General features: G+C 38.7%; 1 protein-coding gene across 3 annotated transcripts in view; it reads right to left on the bottom strand.

Moving 5' to 3' along the window:
• Positions 1 to 7,491: 7,491 nt before the first annotated feature.
• EXTL3 (exostosin like glycosyltransferase 3) overlaps positions 7,492 to 17,872 on the bottom strand; it is a 123,990-nt gene continuing 113,609 nt past the window's right edge. For all 3 annotated transcript variants that reach the window (XM_087929911.1, XM_087929905.1, XM_087929915.1), the window contains exons 4-7: positions 15,641 to 15,768; positions 14,055 to 14,199; positions 11,629 to 11,757; positions 7,492 to 11,539 (exon numbers count right to left, since the gene is read on the bottom strand). In XM_087929911.1, coding sequence (XP_087786037.1) covers positions 11,330 to 11,539; positions 11,629 to 11,757; positions 14,055 to 14,199; positions 15,641 to 15,768 — 612 coding nt within the window. In that variant the 3' untranslated portion in view covers positions 7,492 to 11,329. The remainder of the gene's footprint in view (positions 11,540 to 11,628; positions 11,758 to 14,054; positions 14,200 to 15,640; positions 15,769 to 17,872) is intronic.

The following is a 17,872-nucleotide window of genomic DNA, read 5'->3' as shown; positions in this document are numbered from 1 at the left end:
CTGATGGCTCATTTTAAATACATGATAAACATAATGCTAAGAAATTACTTCTTAGCCAAAGGTTATTCAGAAGCGGCATGTATGGAAGTAGCATCAACGATAGAACAAATATCCAATTCCCCCCCTGACCTCACCTCAAATTTGAAAGCATACTCTTAATTTGTCTACTGTTTATAAGAACTAAAATAAGAGAAGATAATCATCAGATCTGGGAGTGATGGAACTTTCTATGAGTTCATGTGATTAGAGTTGTGGAAAAAATATTCTACCTTATATTCTACAAACCTGATGTCACTCGTGTAATTGCTTCCATAATCTCATGAAGCTTATTTGACCAGTTCAGATTATGAAACACTTTTGTCTTCTTTAGACTCAGAGATCAAGCAATAGCACTGAGACAGCTTCATGGGGTTTAACAGCTCTCTCTCTAAGCATATTGCCCCCAACAATCTGGGTCCTCATTTTACCGATCTCAGAAGGATGGAAGGCTGAGTCAACCTTGAGCCGTTGAGAATCAAACTGCTGGCAGTCGGCAGAATTAGCCTGCAATACTGCATTCTAACCACTGCGCCACCACAGCCCTGAAAATAATCTCACGTCAAGCTCTCCTGACTCATGAATCATGAACATAAACATGATTTTTATTTAAAAGTACATTGGAACTTACATGGTAATTGTAAGTCTTAACTCTTAAGTAGTGCCCTGCTTACAATAGCATGTGTATACTTTCTTTTTCTGGTCAGGCAGAAATATTACTATTATACAAGACTAGTCGTCGTAATGTACAACTTTCTCCTATTGCTTTTTTTTCTTTTGGAGAAAAAAAAAAGAAATCCTCTAACAATTCATTTGGGGAAGGAGTTGTGAATTGCACTACTTCTTCCTCAATTCCTGGCCCAATCATGCAGAAAATGAATATCTAGTCAGCTACAATGAAAAGCTTAGTTAAATGATCAAAGGGTAGAGCAGTTGCTGCTAGTCGAGGTCCCGTTGTCATAATTTGGCCCCAGGATAGCTATTTAAGACCTGCTAATCTTCTGTTCCATTCCTGAACAGACCCTGCATAATAAACTTTTTTCCTTTCCTTGCTTGGTTCTTGAAAGGGCAAATTTTGGCTTATCTGTGAATACTACTAAAACAGGCACCAGTTTTATTATTGACCTCAAATGAAAGAGGCTTGAGGGGATTTTTCCCATCATTATCCCCCTCCTCCCCAGGCTATAATACAGCCTCGGCACACTTTATGTCAAAGTACTGCAAAGCCCACAGAGAGAGGTTTGACTGCCTGTGGCTGAGATATGACAACAGCTTTACAAAGCATGAGAAGAAAAGCTATTATTGCTTCCAACAGTTGGTGACGCAGGTTACATGCCCATCACATTTATGTTAACTTGAAATAACACAGATGCAAACAAATTGGAACAGCAAGGGGCCAGAGACCTCCCCTACTAAGAAGCAATGCACAAAAGTCGATGTCTGAAATCAGAAACGTATTTCCCACTGGGGACCCCAGCAAGTCTACAATTACTTAGTAAACACAGTGGAGCATGAATATACAGAGGCACAAAATGAAAAGGCTTCACCACAAGCCCCCTTGCCCACCCTCCCCCCGCCTGCCCTCTTACTGTATCTAGCTGGGTTTTGCAATTTTCCTCCCAAATTGTGTTCCCTCTTTAAAAACTAATGTTCCGTCAATAGGCAGTTCCTTCAAGTTTGGCAGGTGGATGTCAACCCCAAATTGGGGTGAAGTCTTTTTTTTCCCTCCAGTTCCATTAAACTGTAATTGTTTTCTCATCTTGGGAAAGCAGGCCTTGTTTTAGCTTTTAGTTATGTTAATAAAGAAAAGATGGAAGGAGAATTCAATAGGCAGCAGTAGGGGGATCCCAGGATTTTACTCAATGGCCAGAAAAGGACAGAAAATATGCAACATCTGTATGGCAAATAACCATTGCTTTCTGTACAAAACAAAACTACCTAGCCCTTATGTGAATACAGATGGGGCTAGGGTTACTGAATAAGACACCTAATGTTTGGACGTGGAATTAGCTGCTCTGCTCCTGTTTCTAATAAAGCACTAGGAAAAATATATGTATCTATGTGTCTGTGTGTATATACAGGGGAGGGGGGGGGAAGGAGGGAGGGAGAAGGTCATGAAAATTTTTCTGCTTAGGGAAGCTAACAGGCAATGAAAGAAGGAATATTATCTCAAAAAAGATGACATCATGGATTAGTAAGAAGAGTGATCTGATTTTTTTTCAGTGGAAGACTATATGCTTTTGATTTCTATTACCATATTGAAAATAATTTTATAACCCGGTAGAACAGGCCATCAGACAGGAAGAGCATGGAAGACTATATCATCACCATCATCATCCATACAGAAAGATGGTGCCCAAGGAGAAACATGAGTCTCAAAACATAGTGAAAAGATGTTCTTCAAAGGACCAAATAGTAGTCTAGGTCAGTATTTGGAAAGAGACTGTCTGGAAAGCCATGCATATTGCTCTATTTTTTTTATGGACGCAAAATCAAGAGATCAGTGGAAAAGATTGTAAGAATGTCAATTAGTATATTGACAGTCAATTAGTATTTGCATACAGAAAGTCAAACCCATCCTCTGTCATCTCCAAAAAGAGAGAGAGGGAGAAAGGGAGAGAGAGAGAACGAGAGAACTATATTAAAAAAAAGAAATTTACTTACTCATATGGCATAATATAGAACATAGATTTCTGTCACAGCAAGACACCAGGTTGGATATCCAGCTTCAAAAAGTAACAACAAACAAACCTATTTTAAAGTGTAAGATACAGGATTCAATTCAAAATTGGGAAACCTTGCTGATAAACATTTATACAGTAGAATGCAGCTTTCCATTACAGGATTTCAAGGCTGTGTGTCTTCAAAACAGATCTGTGCAATGAGTGAGAGATCTGACTAGAGATCATTAGATGCTCTAATACCTGCCTAGCAGTCAATAAAGTGCTTTGAACATCTGAAAATGTCAGAGAGTGCATCCCTCACGTAGCAGGACTGTTTCTGAATCATTAGCTGTGAAGCCTCTTCATTATCTTGTTCTTGCCATTTAATCTATTATCCTTATACATAAATGTCACAGCAGTCAACAGCATTGAAGTTGATTTTTGCTGGATTTGGAAGTTGGATTTGGGAGACCACCAAGATACGACAGAAGCGTGGACTTCAAAGCATTCTAGTAGGAAAACCTGGTAGAAGTACATCATGAAGCCTCCAGGGTGGCCTTTTAGCAATGATGTGGCAGAACTAGGCAAATTTTAAGTGCCTGAGCGAGAAAAGGAATTTACTTGGTATTAGATTTATATCCCACCCTTTTGTGCAGATGTTAAAGACAGCATTCAGTGTTCTCTCTTAATTGGCCCGTGAAGTAGGTTGGGCTGAGTTTTTGTGGCTTTTAAGGCTCCTTTGTTTTCCTTGATAGAGTATACCTCTTACTGGTACACATCAAGCCAGCAACGATGACATTTAATTCTGAATGGGAATGTAAAACACTACACCTGTTATCATACTTGGTAGAGAAGATTAAACCTGCTTTGAACGGAACAAAATGTGGCCAGTTACTTTCTGCATGTCCCCTAAGAGACAGGATCTTAAGACTACACCTGAGTGCCTGGATCTTCCATAATGCCATTATTTGGCTGTGTTGAGACAATACAATTATTGGGTTCTTGGTGTTCTTTTACTGGGTGGTTGTCCTGCAGTAACATCAACAACCTAATCAAGGCCACCCCAACCAAGACTGTCAATGTATGCATGTATGTATGCATGAATGCATGCATGCATGTATGTATTGTATTGATTACAGCCTTGATTAGGTTGTTGATGTTACTGCAGGACAACAACCCAGTATATAAATTTGCAAATAATCAAGCTCAGAGAAAATCAAGAACTCAACTGCTTAGCCTTGAATTACATTTATTCTTTATTAATGAACCAATGCAATTAATCTGGTTACTGAATTAAATCATTTTCTGGATTTACCCAATGCTTTTGAATGCAAGAGACCTTAAAACTGATTTAATAGTGTACAGTTAATTTGAGTAATATACCAAGTAGCAATACTTAAGACGTCCTGGTATGTTTTGAAAAAGCCAAATAAAACTTCCCCCAAGTTGGCATGCTGAGCAGTAGGGAGATCTGTTCCTCTTGCCAACAAACAGCTGAATTTGCTGTCAATATGGGTTCTTTGGTAGCCTGCTCCCTACATCTGAATGGGAACAGTTAGGAACTACCCAACACATGGATGACTGGACTCACCCAGGAAGAAGAATCTTGAGGATCACAATTCCCAGAAGGAGCCATTGGAAAATCAGATGTCCCAACTTTCCTTTCAGCTGTTTTTTTTTTAAAGCATGCCTGCACATTTTGAATTTTTATCTCAATCTTTCTTTTAAAAATTAATTGACTGGCTGAATGCTGATTTACTCCAATCCCTTGCCATTTTTAACATAGAATTTTAAAAGATTTTTCACTATTTTAGTCTGCCATTCTGACTTTAGTTTTCTCTATATGGAAGGTGATGGAGATTTTCTGGGTAGTGAAAGTGACTTGTTTGGATTTACATTCACATTGGGTTTTCACTGCAGGGATTTCTCATTTTCTTATCTTTTAAAAAGCTCTGGTCTTAATTTTTTAAAATCTATTTTTGTTTTATACAAAAAAAGTAAAATCCAATTTAAAAAGAAAGAAAGAAAAAAGCACAAAACAAAGGCATTTTTAAAAGTTCATTAAAAACCTAACACATATTAATTTTTTTAAAAAAAATTGATGGAAATTTTCCTTTTTTCTTTACTTTTCTTTATTGTGAGAAATATTTTCTGTGGCTACTCCCCTGACTTTGAAAGAAACTGTTTATGTCTACAATGCATCAACTTAAAGGTAATGGTGACTGGGAAATGGTCTTCTTATAACTAGTAAACAATTTGGACTGGACTTTTTGGGGAATATGGATTGACAATAGAGATTTATGATTCTGGGGTATAAGATACAATTGTTAGGAAAATTCTCAACCAAAATCTTAAGGAAAAATTATTCTATTAAGAATTAAACAATATTTAATCCTGGACTGATCAGAGATCATTACTGTGGTGATTTAAAGTAGATAAGCCACTATAGTGTTTCTTCAAGTTCAATACAAGAAAAGATTGTTAACAGAGGGTTTGAAGTTTAACTTTGTTGTTGGTTCACCTGTTAACAACTTTGTATTTATATAGGAGATGGATGGCAGGTCAAACTGATAGCAAGTAGATATGGAAGTTTATAGGTTTTAGACCTGTTTTGCAAGGGAGTAGGAAACCAATATTGTTGCAATACATCTAGTATTCAACTGAGGGAGGATAATATATTTGTTTTAAAAAAATCTTTTTGGGGGGGAGTTTGTATTTTACCTTAACTCTCTGAATAAAATAAATAAATATTCAGAAAGAAAAAGAAAAAAAAGCCAAACAAGACCAACCAGAGCTAGTTAACACTTGGAAAACTAGGTTAGGCCAGGGAGTTTTTAAGAAATTCCCAAAAGCACCAGTGGAAAATAATTGCTACAAAACTAATCAACAGGAGTCAAATTTGATTGGAAAATGCCTTTATAGTTAACAGATGCAGTCAACACAATGATTCAAACCAAAAGCTAGTTCCAGTATCAGAATAAGCTCTGATTAAGGTCACAAGATCCTGTTATCTATATGGAAATCCAGACTAGCCATGTTACAATCTAGAATTGCTATCTCCCTGCTCCAGATATGAAGGTATGTTTAAATTATTTCACCCACCCACCTACAGGTCTGGTCATCTGGAGGAGGGAGGGACTGAGAAGATTCACTAAATATGTTCATATTTATATATAAATAAGCATTGTAAAAAGTAGAAGCTGGAATCTGCAAGGTCCAAGATAATTCAAGACTATATTTAAAAAAATCTAGGAATGCATCTAGCCAGCGTACAGACAGAATCCAAATGTTTTATTTTAAAAAAATAGAGTGGGCAAGTGACAGCAATCCAGTGCTTTGTTTAGAAGTTAATTAACTTTCCCAGCAGGAGAAAAAAATGATTGTGAACATTATTGTTCATTAATGCTTTGTGACTAGTTTGACCTATTGCAATTGTTTTTGTGAATGGACACATCCTCCTTTCACACCAGCCAGTTTAAAAGAGAAGATGCTTTTAACATTCCAAATGGGCTCCAGATTCAAAGAAGTTGGAGAGCCCTGTTATAACACAAACTTCAGCCATAACAAAGAAGGAAGGAAGGAAGGGCATTGTTCCGTATCTGAAACAGTCACTATTCAAGTGAGCTGGAAGGGAAGCTCAAGCTAGCAGAACAACATGAATACTCTTGTATATCTTTTAACACCTGTTTCTAGCCTGGAGGAACTTTCTCATTTCCTTCCAGTTCTACTCCCTTGTCTGTATTACCTTTTTAGATTCTAAGCCAGAGGGCAAGATGTATGGGGTTTTTAAAAAATACTGATGTGAGCTATTTTAGGATACAAGTTTTGTCCAAAACCAAGGATAATATGTAGTAAAGAAAGCTATAAAATTTAATATGAAGGCTTCTAAAATTAGTTTTTCAGGACCCAACCATCTTCCACAGTTCAGCTTCGTGTTAATGCTGAAATATATATTTTTTAAATCACAAATTGGTAGTCATGATAGATTTATTTTTATCTTGAGTGTGCACTGCTTTTTCCTAGCCAGGGTTAAAGCTTTGCACTCTCTTTAGACATAGCCATCAGATGGAGAGCCTCTTGATACCAAGGCAAAAAGCCTGAAATGGTCTCTCCTAAGGGACTATTTGTTCCTCTGTCCCCTCAGCTTCATTACAGTTCCCAGGATAAAATTACAGCTTGCAGTAAGCTCTAGGTAGAGGTTGTAGTAAGCTCTAGGTACTACAGCTTGTAGTAAGCTCTAGGTCTGAATATGGCTGTTCTAGATGGAATACAGTAATAGTGTTGTATCTAAATCATTAAAGCCATTGGCCAAAGCCTATCTTTTTAGTTTCTCCTTTGGGTATTTCTTTAAAACCTGAATCAAAACATTTTTTTTGGAATTCTTTTTATAGAATATGTGCCTTTATGGTTTCATATGCATTTGATCTGTTCAATATAGATGTTTTTCCAAAAGCGCCAAACTTTTATTATCTGCACAGTATTATTATTATTTTATTTTTTTACAAATTCTACTAGCTCTGTTCCTGACAATAACCAACAGCTGAGTTATGGGTAAAACAGAAGGCCCTATCTATCCTCTTAGGAATACTGCTGCCACTTTTGTGAACAGTGGAAACATGTAGGAAGCAAGTGAAGATCAAATGAGATGTTGAACCCTGTTTGCGCCTCTTCCCACTTGAAAGTCAAAAAGGCTTTTTACATGTAGATTTATGACTGCCAGCATACGTATAACTGTGAGTTAAGGATCAAATCCTTAATAGTCCAAATCCAATACAAGTTCTCATCCTTCTTCCTAAAATATAAAATTAACATTTTATTTTTCACATCTGTGCATTTCCACAAATAGCATTATCACTAACACCACAGCCAACATAACCACTGTAATAGTAATAATAAAAGAGTTGCACAAACCAAAGCAAATATAATTAAGACGTTCAATGGCTCAGGGATGTTTTTAATTAATTTTCAATTCAGCACCATGAATTCAGTTCTGTGCCAGAAAGGTCAGCTGTTGACAATGGGACACTTAAAGGCCACTGCTTTTCAATCTGCATGGCTCACATGTTGCCATCATCAATTTTCTTTCATTTTGAATGGCTGACAATTAGACACATTCAAGGTAAACTCAGTGTTTATTTTATTCTTTTACAAAATTCAGCATAGGAGTATTGTGCTCAAGGTTTTAGAGCCCCAAGGCTTTAGACTCAGTTTTTTTTTTCTTAACCCATTATTTAAAATGTGATGCTGAGCTTTTAAAAAAATCCCCTGTAGCAGAGTAGGGAGAAAGGAAAGACCATTTACAGTGGTTGGCATTCCAGAATGCCACAAAACAGGAAGTTTCCCCTCTATTTTACCTTCCTGTTGGCTCATCTTCTCAAAGGAAAGGAAATCCACTATTTTGACAGAAAAGCATATAACAGAGTGTCAATTGGAAATTTTTATCATGCGTGCTCAAGGTATGGTGAGACCTGCTGATTAATTTGAAGGCCTGATAAAAGGACAATTCATATGATTGCTTATTTTCTTCTCATTTCACTGGAAGAATGATAGATTGAAAGCAACAAGTTTCATTCCCCCCAGCAGATCAAGCATGAAATAGAGAATCCAGTAGAGTAAGATTCAATCTAAGCTTCTTCACATTCTATGCCTTTCCAAATTCATATTTGGGATTATATTTAAAGTGATCACCAGTTGATTCTTAAAATCCAAGAGAGGGTAAGTGTGTTATAAACTTTATAAATGAACAAAGGCCACTTGTTATGTCTTTGAAGCATATTAGCATTGTAATCCGGGTCTCCTCATACATATAGAGGCCTGGAAGCATCACAGCTTACTATGGACAATCAGAGCAGCCCTACCTATTGAGGGGAACAACTTGGATTAATTGCAAGCTACAACACAAAGATGGAAAGATTCTTGTTGCAGTGTAAACACTCCAAGCTTAAGGAAAAAATACAAGCTCAACTCAAAATTGATGCCTGAAAGAACTGGATAAGCAAATGCATTGCTCAGCCTGGAAAAACGGGTGAGTCACATATTTTCCAGGAAGTAATTTTCTCTTGCAAGTAGCAAGAGTCAGAATAAGACAAAATACCTTCCGCATGTAGCTACCTTCATCTCCAAAAGGCTTAGTTTAAATTGAATATAATGAACAATGCCCTGAATACACTTAAGTCTGCATGAGCATGCAAACCTAAATGTGCAAAAGAGCGGTCACTACAGGCCGGTCAAACTCAACTTAAACCAAATGTGATTGATGACATACTTCCAACTTGCCCTTCCTTTTGCCTTTTCTTTGGAGGACATTCAGCCACCTATGAGTTCTGCAGCATCACTATATAACTGCAGTATAAATGTGGGACAAGGACCCACTTCAGTGAGAAATGATCAGCACCATGAAGAGCTGTTCTGCCTGATGTTTGTCCATCATGTTCGAAGAGGATCTTGACATCTAAAGGGGTTGTAGGCTGTCCACAGTGTGTCCACAGGTGGCTGGGAAGGCCTATACAGGCACGGTGTTCCGCTACTTTATCAAGGACAGATCTGTGTTGTTCTCATGCAAATGAGACTATATATTTATGTAGGATTGGCCATTCCTTAAGACTATGATAGGACTGATAACTGTGAGCATTTGTAATTTAGAGTAAATGTTAAAAGGGGAAATAAGGAAATGGGTAGTTAATGCTGCCCAAATATGGGTAACATTCAATACAGCTAAGCTACAAATAAGCAGTGCAACTCTACAGAAGTTTTGGCATTACCAAATGGTCCATGGGGGAGAGGCACATAGAAATTATATTCCCTCAGAAACATTTGTTACAGGAGTGCCAACTTTTTATAGATGCTATAGGGATATGGGTAATTTACTATTATCTTTCCACAAATAAAAATAAAAAGCTGAAGTGGAGACTCAATTAAGGTTAGGGGTTTAGAAATGACAGCAGTTATTACACTCATTTTTCAGTTGCTCCAAAACTGTTTACTGGTGGCCTACTTTGGGAAAGAGTCATACTGGAATGGACCTCTTTGAAAATTAGCAATTTTGGGTATGAAAGGACTAGGCACAAAAAAAAATTTTTTTAGAAAAAAATGGAGCTTATACATAAGTTGAGGCTCACTCACATACCTACACACGCATTGCCAAAAAGAGATTTCCAGAATGGTTTAACAACAGCTATGAATGTAGTTAAAAGTGAAAAAGGGATACCAGGAGGAAAAGGGCTACGAAACTAGGCCAGAGAAACCTATTGAATTCATGCCTGTGTCTGCAGAATTGATCCTGGAGATTGGAATCGATACGGATTCTATGAGCAAGCCAGAACCATCTTTTTGTCTTGAACGCAGCAGGCCATCAACCATACAGAAGGAAGGCAGGGGACAGAAAATATCTGCACATGCAGGAGATGTAGAATTATGGCAGATTCGCTACAAGTCCTCATCCAAATGGTTTAACAAAGATCTCACTCTTTTCTACACTCCAGATCAGCCTCCTTGCAGACACATCTGCTTCTTTAAACATGCTGTTCTGTTGACACTATGCTCATAAGTAACATAGCTGCTCATATTTTATAGCTGTATTCGCATGACTCATTGAAATACAAATTTAGCAATCCACCAGGTTAGCTTCCCATTCTGCCCTAACTCAGCCTGAGCAGTTAGTCTGCGTTTCAGTATGTCATGCAAACCCAGAAAATTGGGTCAATTGAATAAAACCACGGTCCAGTTAACCATAAGGAAACTTGGCATGAAAACAGAATCAATAAATAATCTGTCAATCAAGACCTCCGAGTTCAACCAAAGCTTCCAAGGCAGAGCTTTGTTAATGGCAGAAAAAGCAGCATCTAGGATCTGGGAAGGAAAAGTAGAAAGGAGGTTTCAGCTATCTTTCCCCTGAGGCAGCAGCAGCAGCCGTGAACCATTGGGAGCACAGACAGGAAGCTACCATGGTGTTGTGAGATAATCCATCAGCAGGCAAACAGGACAGGCAGCGTTCTGGGAGGACCTTGCTTTACAATGAGGTCAGTGAGAGAGAGAAAAGAAGGAAAAAGCTTGAACATAGCAATTAGCTCCTTGGAGCTACTAAGGGAAACAGATGAGATCTGGGATTCCGTGTGGAGGGAATGTGTAATTTCCTCTGTGAAATCCCGAGCAGATTTGAAGCACATTAGACCAAAGAGCAAGCAGTTATGAGCCTCTGGTGACCAAATCCAACTTTCCCAACTGCATAACTTGCTCACTGAGGAATACAGGAATTTCTTAGGTCTCTCCTTCCCTCCAAGCATCATTAGTGCTGGGAAGAAAAAAAAGAAATCAAACAATACCCCTCCTTCCTCCCTCCTCCCAAAAGGTCTTTAAAAGCATATCTAAAACACTTTCATTTTAAATAATAATTAATATTTTTAAAACCCCAGTTATACCCTTGGTGAAACAACTTACTGGGGATCTAAAGAAAGTCTTTTATTTTTTTTCTGAATAAATGAGTCAAAGCTGTCTCGTTCAACGGAGTCCTGTGCCACACAGTTCTGGCAGGGCTTGCATCCCAGTATAAACAGAAAGGGGCAACTGTCTCCCAATTCATTGACCTTTTTGCCTTGTCCATAGGCCAGTTCCAGACATCCACAGTCTTATGTTTAGATGAATTTGAAACATTTAGTCTTGTCATGTGGTAACCGGGTCTTGAAGAGGACTGAGTCAACACGGAACTGCGTATACAGCAAGGGCATGTAGCCATAGACTTTGACGAAGAAGTTGATGCATTTGTGCCGCTCATGAAAATGGGAGTCATCATGAGAGAGTGCCTGAGGACAGCCAGGGCAACGGAAAGTCCACCGGGAAGTCACCTGGGTACAAGAGAGAAGGAAACATGATCATAATTATACTTGTGTTCCTGGGAAAAATTGCCTTTCTCAGTATTTCAGCAAGCACTGACCTTGATTGGTGGTTTCCTAGTAATATGAGAAACCAGGAAGTTCATGGCAATATCCTCACAGTTGATATATTCATCTACCATATCACGGATGGCCTGTGGCATCACATAAGAATACAAGTAGGCGTAGTACTACAAGAAGAAGATAAAATGAGCACACATTTAGAAAAGGGCCAAAAGTACAAAAATGTTACTGAAGAAGCAGAAGCAAAATCTTTTATCAGATGACCAGAGGTGGTATTCAGCAGGTTCTGACCAGTTCTGGAGAACCAGTAGCGGAAATTTTGAGTAGTTCAAAGAATCGGCAAATACCATCTCTGACTGGAGATTTTACAGTATCCTTCCTCTGCTACGCCCACAGAACTGGTAGTAAAAAAAATTGAATCCCAGCACTGCAAATGATGTTAGATAAGCATACTAACTTTACCCTTTAACCAAGATACACTCGTATAATAAAAATTTTCACGACAGCTAACATATGTGCTCTCTAAGAGTCAAAGTGACATCACCACAAGTGGAAATTTGAACTTTTTATCTCTAGCTACATCTTCTCACCAGAACAAAAGAACTAGAATGAGTCTGAATATAAGGCAGGAATCGGCAACTTGCGTCCAAGTTTCTTCTCCAGTTCCATACTTATGAGCTCCAGGCAACATGTTAATATCAAGGGATCATGAACAATGCAGTTCAAAATAACTAGAAAGGCAACTGCTTCCTTATCCCTCCTTTAAGTTATTTCCAAGCGAAGACGGGAAAAACAGAATTAATTCTAATCCCACCTGCACTGTAGGCTATTAGAGAATACAGTTCAAATTAATGATTTTTGACAAAGAAAGTTGATACCATTCTAAACAATCCACCATTGTCTAGATAAAATACAAAATCTTTTATCAGAGTCCTAATTTTGTTTTGTTTTTTAAGGTGGGGGTGGGGGGGCAATGCCTTAACTCAGTTCCTGCAAATTTGGGAACTGAACTCTACTCTTCACAAAAGTAAGCTACAGGGTCTCCAACTAAACATCAAGGAAAAGGAAAGTCTGAGTGTTTTCAAGTCCATACTTGATATTTTCTATGTGGTCATGGTCTGTGAAAATCTCACTCTCTTTCTCTCTGTCAAATCCATTGAAAAGAGGTGATTCAGAACACAGAATAATAGATATAAACCACTTAGCTGAATATTATTAAAGTGACTACATCATTTTTGAGTCTCATGGGACTTGTGAAAGCTGCTTATGCCAGGGCATGCTTAATTATTTCAAACTATATGCCACTCCATCAAGAGGCAGGTTGGAAAAAGCAATCCAGAAATAAAGGAGAGACTTCTGTTTGATTTTCCATCATCATACAGTTGTAACTGGGTAGAAGAAGCATGAATCCCACATAGGCACACCTAATAACCTATTATCGTGATGTAAGATAATTGTAATTCTACTTTTGGAGGATGAGAATACCAAGGCTAAAACTGAAACTTTGTGAAATTGTATAGGGTTGACTTTTATTTATATTTCTCAGTTCTGGAACACGTGAACAGCAGAAAAGGAAGGGCTGTACTTTATTTATTGATTAATTTAAAACATTCGATGTGTCCACCCACCTTAAGCAACTCTGTCTGGTTTACAATCAATAAATAAAACAATCATAAAACAATAAATAAAAACTCTGTGCTGTAATCATCCCCCTTGGAATGCCCCAGAGCAGGCACAGCTGTCCTCCTTCCATGCCTTCCACCCAACAGGGTGTTGCACAAGGTAGGGGCAGCCACACTAAAGTCCCACTTCTAAGGTCCCACTAGTTAGCAAGATTTCAGAAAGAGGACCTGGAGTTTGGTCTCTCTATCTCATCTATTCTTAGAGACAGACGATTATGCAAATATTCACATCCCAGGCCCCTGTAGGGCTTTAAAGGTGATAAATAAAAATTACAAACTGAGAGGGAGGGAAAGATTAAGAAGAAAAAGAATGTAATGCTCCCAAGAGAAGTTGCTTCAGAGATTCAATAGGCAATTTGTGACTCAAATTCAGTAATCCCAATGAGCAAACAACCCTATTCGGTCCAAACCCAGGATTTTGACCATACAATAAACCAGGGCCTTGATAGGGAACAGCAACACAGGGATTATTAGTAGCTGTTCTCCTTTACTTCCAACACATAGTACAACAAAGCCAAACATACACGCACAGCAACACATATTTATAACTGCTCATAGAACACATAGAAGTGCTCCTGGCCACAGAATAGTGATATCAATCTGTATGATAGTGATATCAATCTGTGACCAGGAGAATTTAAATTTCCATGCTACACTTGCTTTGGAAAACTGAGGAAAAACTTAAATTCTCCACAATTAGTAATCTTGCAGTTTTCCTCATTAGAACAAGTATTTGGCCTAAGTCATCATAAGAAATACAGTTCTAAGGATTTGCCCCTTACTTTGTGAAAAAAAGCAGCACCCGTCAGCACCATGGACAGTTCACATGAGTAATTGGAATTGTAGAGCCAGGACTGGTGAGGGATGTCCCATGCATGGTACCTCCCAGGGAATCCTACAATGCGGTCCCGAGCTTCTCTCCAGACCCTACAAATACAAACAAAATAACATAAGCAGGCAGAGAAGAGGTGGAACATGCTCGAGATACAAGAAACACAGTGAAATCCCCCAGATCACAATGATTGCTATTATTGAGTTGTCTACATTACACATTTAGATTTTAAACTTTAGTTTAAAGGGTTCCTCTACTCCCACTTTCTAGAATTGGGATGAATGGGCCTCCACTTCCGATGCATTAAATATTAGTACAATAATGCTCTCAACCTTTTTTGTGAGAGAAACTGATGAAGTGATATAACACTTTGACTCTCTTTTTCATTGCTTGATCTTGAGCACAGATAACAATCAAAGTTCTAATTATTTTGGCAATGAAATCTGAGACCATCTCCTATTAAGGCTATACTCAGACATTCCGACACTAGGACAGCATAAAGTCTTTGAAAAAGGAGCTTTACAATGGCAGAAACGAATATGAAGTACCTCTTTTCAAGTCATTAAAGCAGCCACATCATTTTCAAAGAAATTTCTCTATCTTTCTGAAGCAGTTGTCAAAACTTTGGAATCAATTTGGTTGCTTTTAACCATTTGAAAAGAGCTGCTTTCCTTGAACAGGAAATTTTATCCAAAAATCCTGCCTTCTTCTTGCTACTCTACCTTCCAATATTGGCTTATGTCCTTGTCTATGATATTCCCATGGCTGTTTATGTCATGCCAGCAAACAACAGTCTCTTTTAATAGTGGTATAAATAGCAATTTGTTATTAAAAATGAAGTATGCTAAAAATGAGTGTCTCCATATGGTGGAAAGTAAGGAGAGAAATGCAACCACATAGCTGCTCTTTCAGAAAATATCCTATCAGGTTGGGAAAGATTATTTTCACTTGTTAGGAGGGAAGGGAGGGAAGAGAAGATAGTCAAGGCTGTAACGTAATTGTTTTCATTCTTCTGCTTTAAAAATATTATAAATAGAACACATGCACACCCCTCATTATTGAGAAGAGGAAACAATAGTAATAACAATAGCACTTAGGCTTATATACTGCTTCACAGTGCTTTACAGCCCTCTCTAAGCGAATTACAGTCAGCATATTGCCCATATTGCCCCCAAAAATCTGGGTCCTCATTTTACCCACCTCAGAAGGATGTAAGGCTGAGTCAACCTTGAGCCTGGTGAGATTTGAACTGCCAAATTGCAGGCAGCCAGTAGTTAGCAGAAGAGCCTGCAGTACTGCACTCTAACCACTGTGCCACTGGCTCAGTGCATGAAAAACAATGTTATAATGGCAAACATGAAAGAAAGTTATACTTTGGCTTCAAAATTCTATCATTCCCAGTCAGCACAGAAATGGCCAAAACAAATAAGGATAACAGGAATTGTAATCCTCCATATCTGCAAGCCTTGATGGAAACAGACAATTAGTTCAGACCTGATACTAGTGGCTGATGATTAAAAGTCAGATTTTACTCACCGAAATCCAAACATGATCTCATCATGGCGAAGGTGGGCATCATCATCAATGGACAAAATGGCTTCTGTTTCAATCTCATCCCAGGGCAGAAACCGATTATTCAAACTATTCTTCTCAGTCCGTACAACCTAAAATATATATACACTTTTAGACTCAGTTTTTGTTTTTTCTTTAGGATGCAGCATCTAATAATTGCAATAATGGATATAATCACACCAGAATTCGTTTAAGCAGATATATGACTTAAAGTACAAATCAGATATATCAGAGCTCGCTGCCTCATGTGCTGGCCACACCCATCCCCCAGGCTTATTTTTGGGATAGGGCTTATATTAGGCCCACCCAAAAAATATCAGGCTAGGGCTTATTTTTGGGGTGGGCCTTATTATTGAGGAAACACGGTATGTAGGCATAATAGAAGAATAGTAAACTACATTTCTCTTGGGGGAGAAGGTAGAGTTTTGGAAAAATGGTGGGAAGTTTTGAAGGTTCTTGACTTCGGTTTTGTCCTTAACTTAGCGCAATCTTCTCCTGCCTGCTGGCCCTGTCTCCTCCCTAAACTTTAGTGCTTAAGAATACTCATTAATCTATCTGAGTGCTCTTTTTGGACTTTCTGTGACAGACCATGAGAAAAGATTCCCATTTGGATGCTGCCTTTCCCCCGTGATGTCTACTGATTATTGTGACAGGTTAAACACACACACACACACACACACACACACAGTATTCAGCTTTGTTCAGGTATTTTCCCACGTCATTATAGTTGTGCTTTTGAAGTTGTAGCAATGTTTCGGCAGAATCTCATCTGCCATCATCAGGCTTCTGTATTGTGTTCGTCTGTGAGGCAGGTCATAGCATTGACTTCAATGGCACCCAAACCCTAGCCACTATAGAAAACCCCAGCCACAGAATTATCAGAGAAGCCATAGAGATTGAAAAAAGACCTGAAAGCATGAATAGAAGAGATGATTCCACCAGACTGTCAATTATTTGGAAGCCTGCATTCACAAGCAAAAAAATCTCCACACCACAAGCCAGGCAAACACCTGGGCACAAACAGATCCCCCCTGATACCTCCAGCTCAAACACACCCCAACCAGGCACCCAGAGGAAACCTAGCTTCCTAATAAATGATAGCTGTCCATTTACTCGGGGCCAAGCTGCACTAAAAGCCTCCAATACAGGAACACAATGTTGCTGGCCAATCAAGACAAAAAAAGCCACAAAACAGACAAAAGATACTAGAAACACCAAGCAGAACACAGCAAATTCCAAGACCAATAAACACAGACCAAGACTCCCAACCAATTAGGATGAAGAAAAAAACATTCTGGCACAGCAGTAGGCTAGCCCCAAATTTAAAACTGAAATGGCTGTGAAAGTCTGACTCACAAACGAACACTATACAGAAGCCTGATGATGGCAGATGAGATTCTGCCGAAACGTTGCTACAACTTTAAAAGGACAACTATAATTACGTGGGAAAATACCAGAACAAAGCTGAATACCATACATGTAAGTACCCGCGAAAACTTAAGAAAACATACATACATACATACATACATACATACATACATACATATATATATATATATATATATATATATATATATATATATATATATATATGTCTCATTCATCATCTTCAGGCTTGTGTCTTCGGCTTTGTGTTTCTCGGCTGCTTCTTCCTTTTAACTGCTAGTGGGGGTGTGACTTGATTGAGTGGGGGCTTGGCTGTGTTTTGATTGGGTGGGGGTGTGTTCTCATTGGTTGGGGGTTTGGCTGTGTTCTGATTGGCTGGGTGTGTTCTGTTCAGGTGGGGGCTTGGTTGTGCTCAGGTTAGTCTTAGTTGCTGGGGGATTTGAGCTGGCGAGCTGTGATCCTGTTGTTTGGCTTCGCATTCGTGGTCATGCCACATCTTCATGGTGGGCGTCAGTTCGCTTCATGTATGGGTCGGAGGGGTTTGAAGTGGGTAGTGATGTAGCTGCGGTACGGCTTCTGGTCCGTGGTCGTGTCTCATCTTCTGTGTGGGTGTGAGTCTGCTTTCTATGTGGAAGTGTGGTGGTAGCATCTTATGTGGCCCTTGTGGGTGTGGGTCTGGTGTCATTCTTCATATTAGGTACTCATTTGTTAATGAGGGTGGGTTTCCAAATAACTAGTAGGCAGGAGGTATCATCTCATTTATTCATGCTATGTGGGCGTTTTTCTATCTCTATGGCTTCTCTGATTATT

This window comes from Pseudonaja textilis, chromosome 1, assembly GCF_049901715.1.
Source record: "Pseudonaja textilis isolate UNSWEBS1 chromosome 1, rPseTex1.2, whole genome shotgun sequence".
Taxonomy (NCBI): Eukaryota; Metazoa; Chordata; class Lepidosauria; order Squamata; family Elapidae; genus Pseudonaja; species Pseudonaja textilis.
Note: the sequence above shows the minus strand (reverse complement) of the source record. Positions and strands in the feature narration are given on the sequence as shown.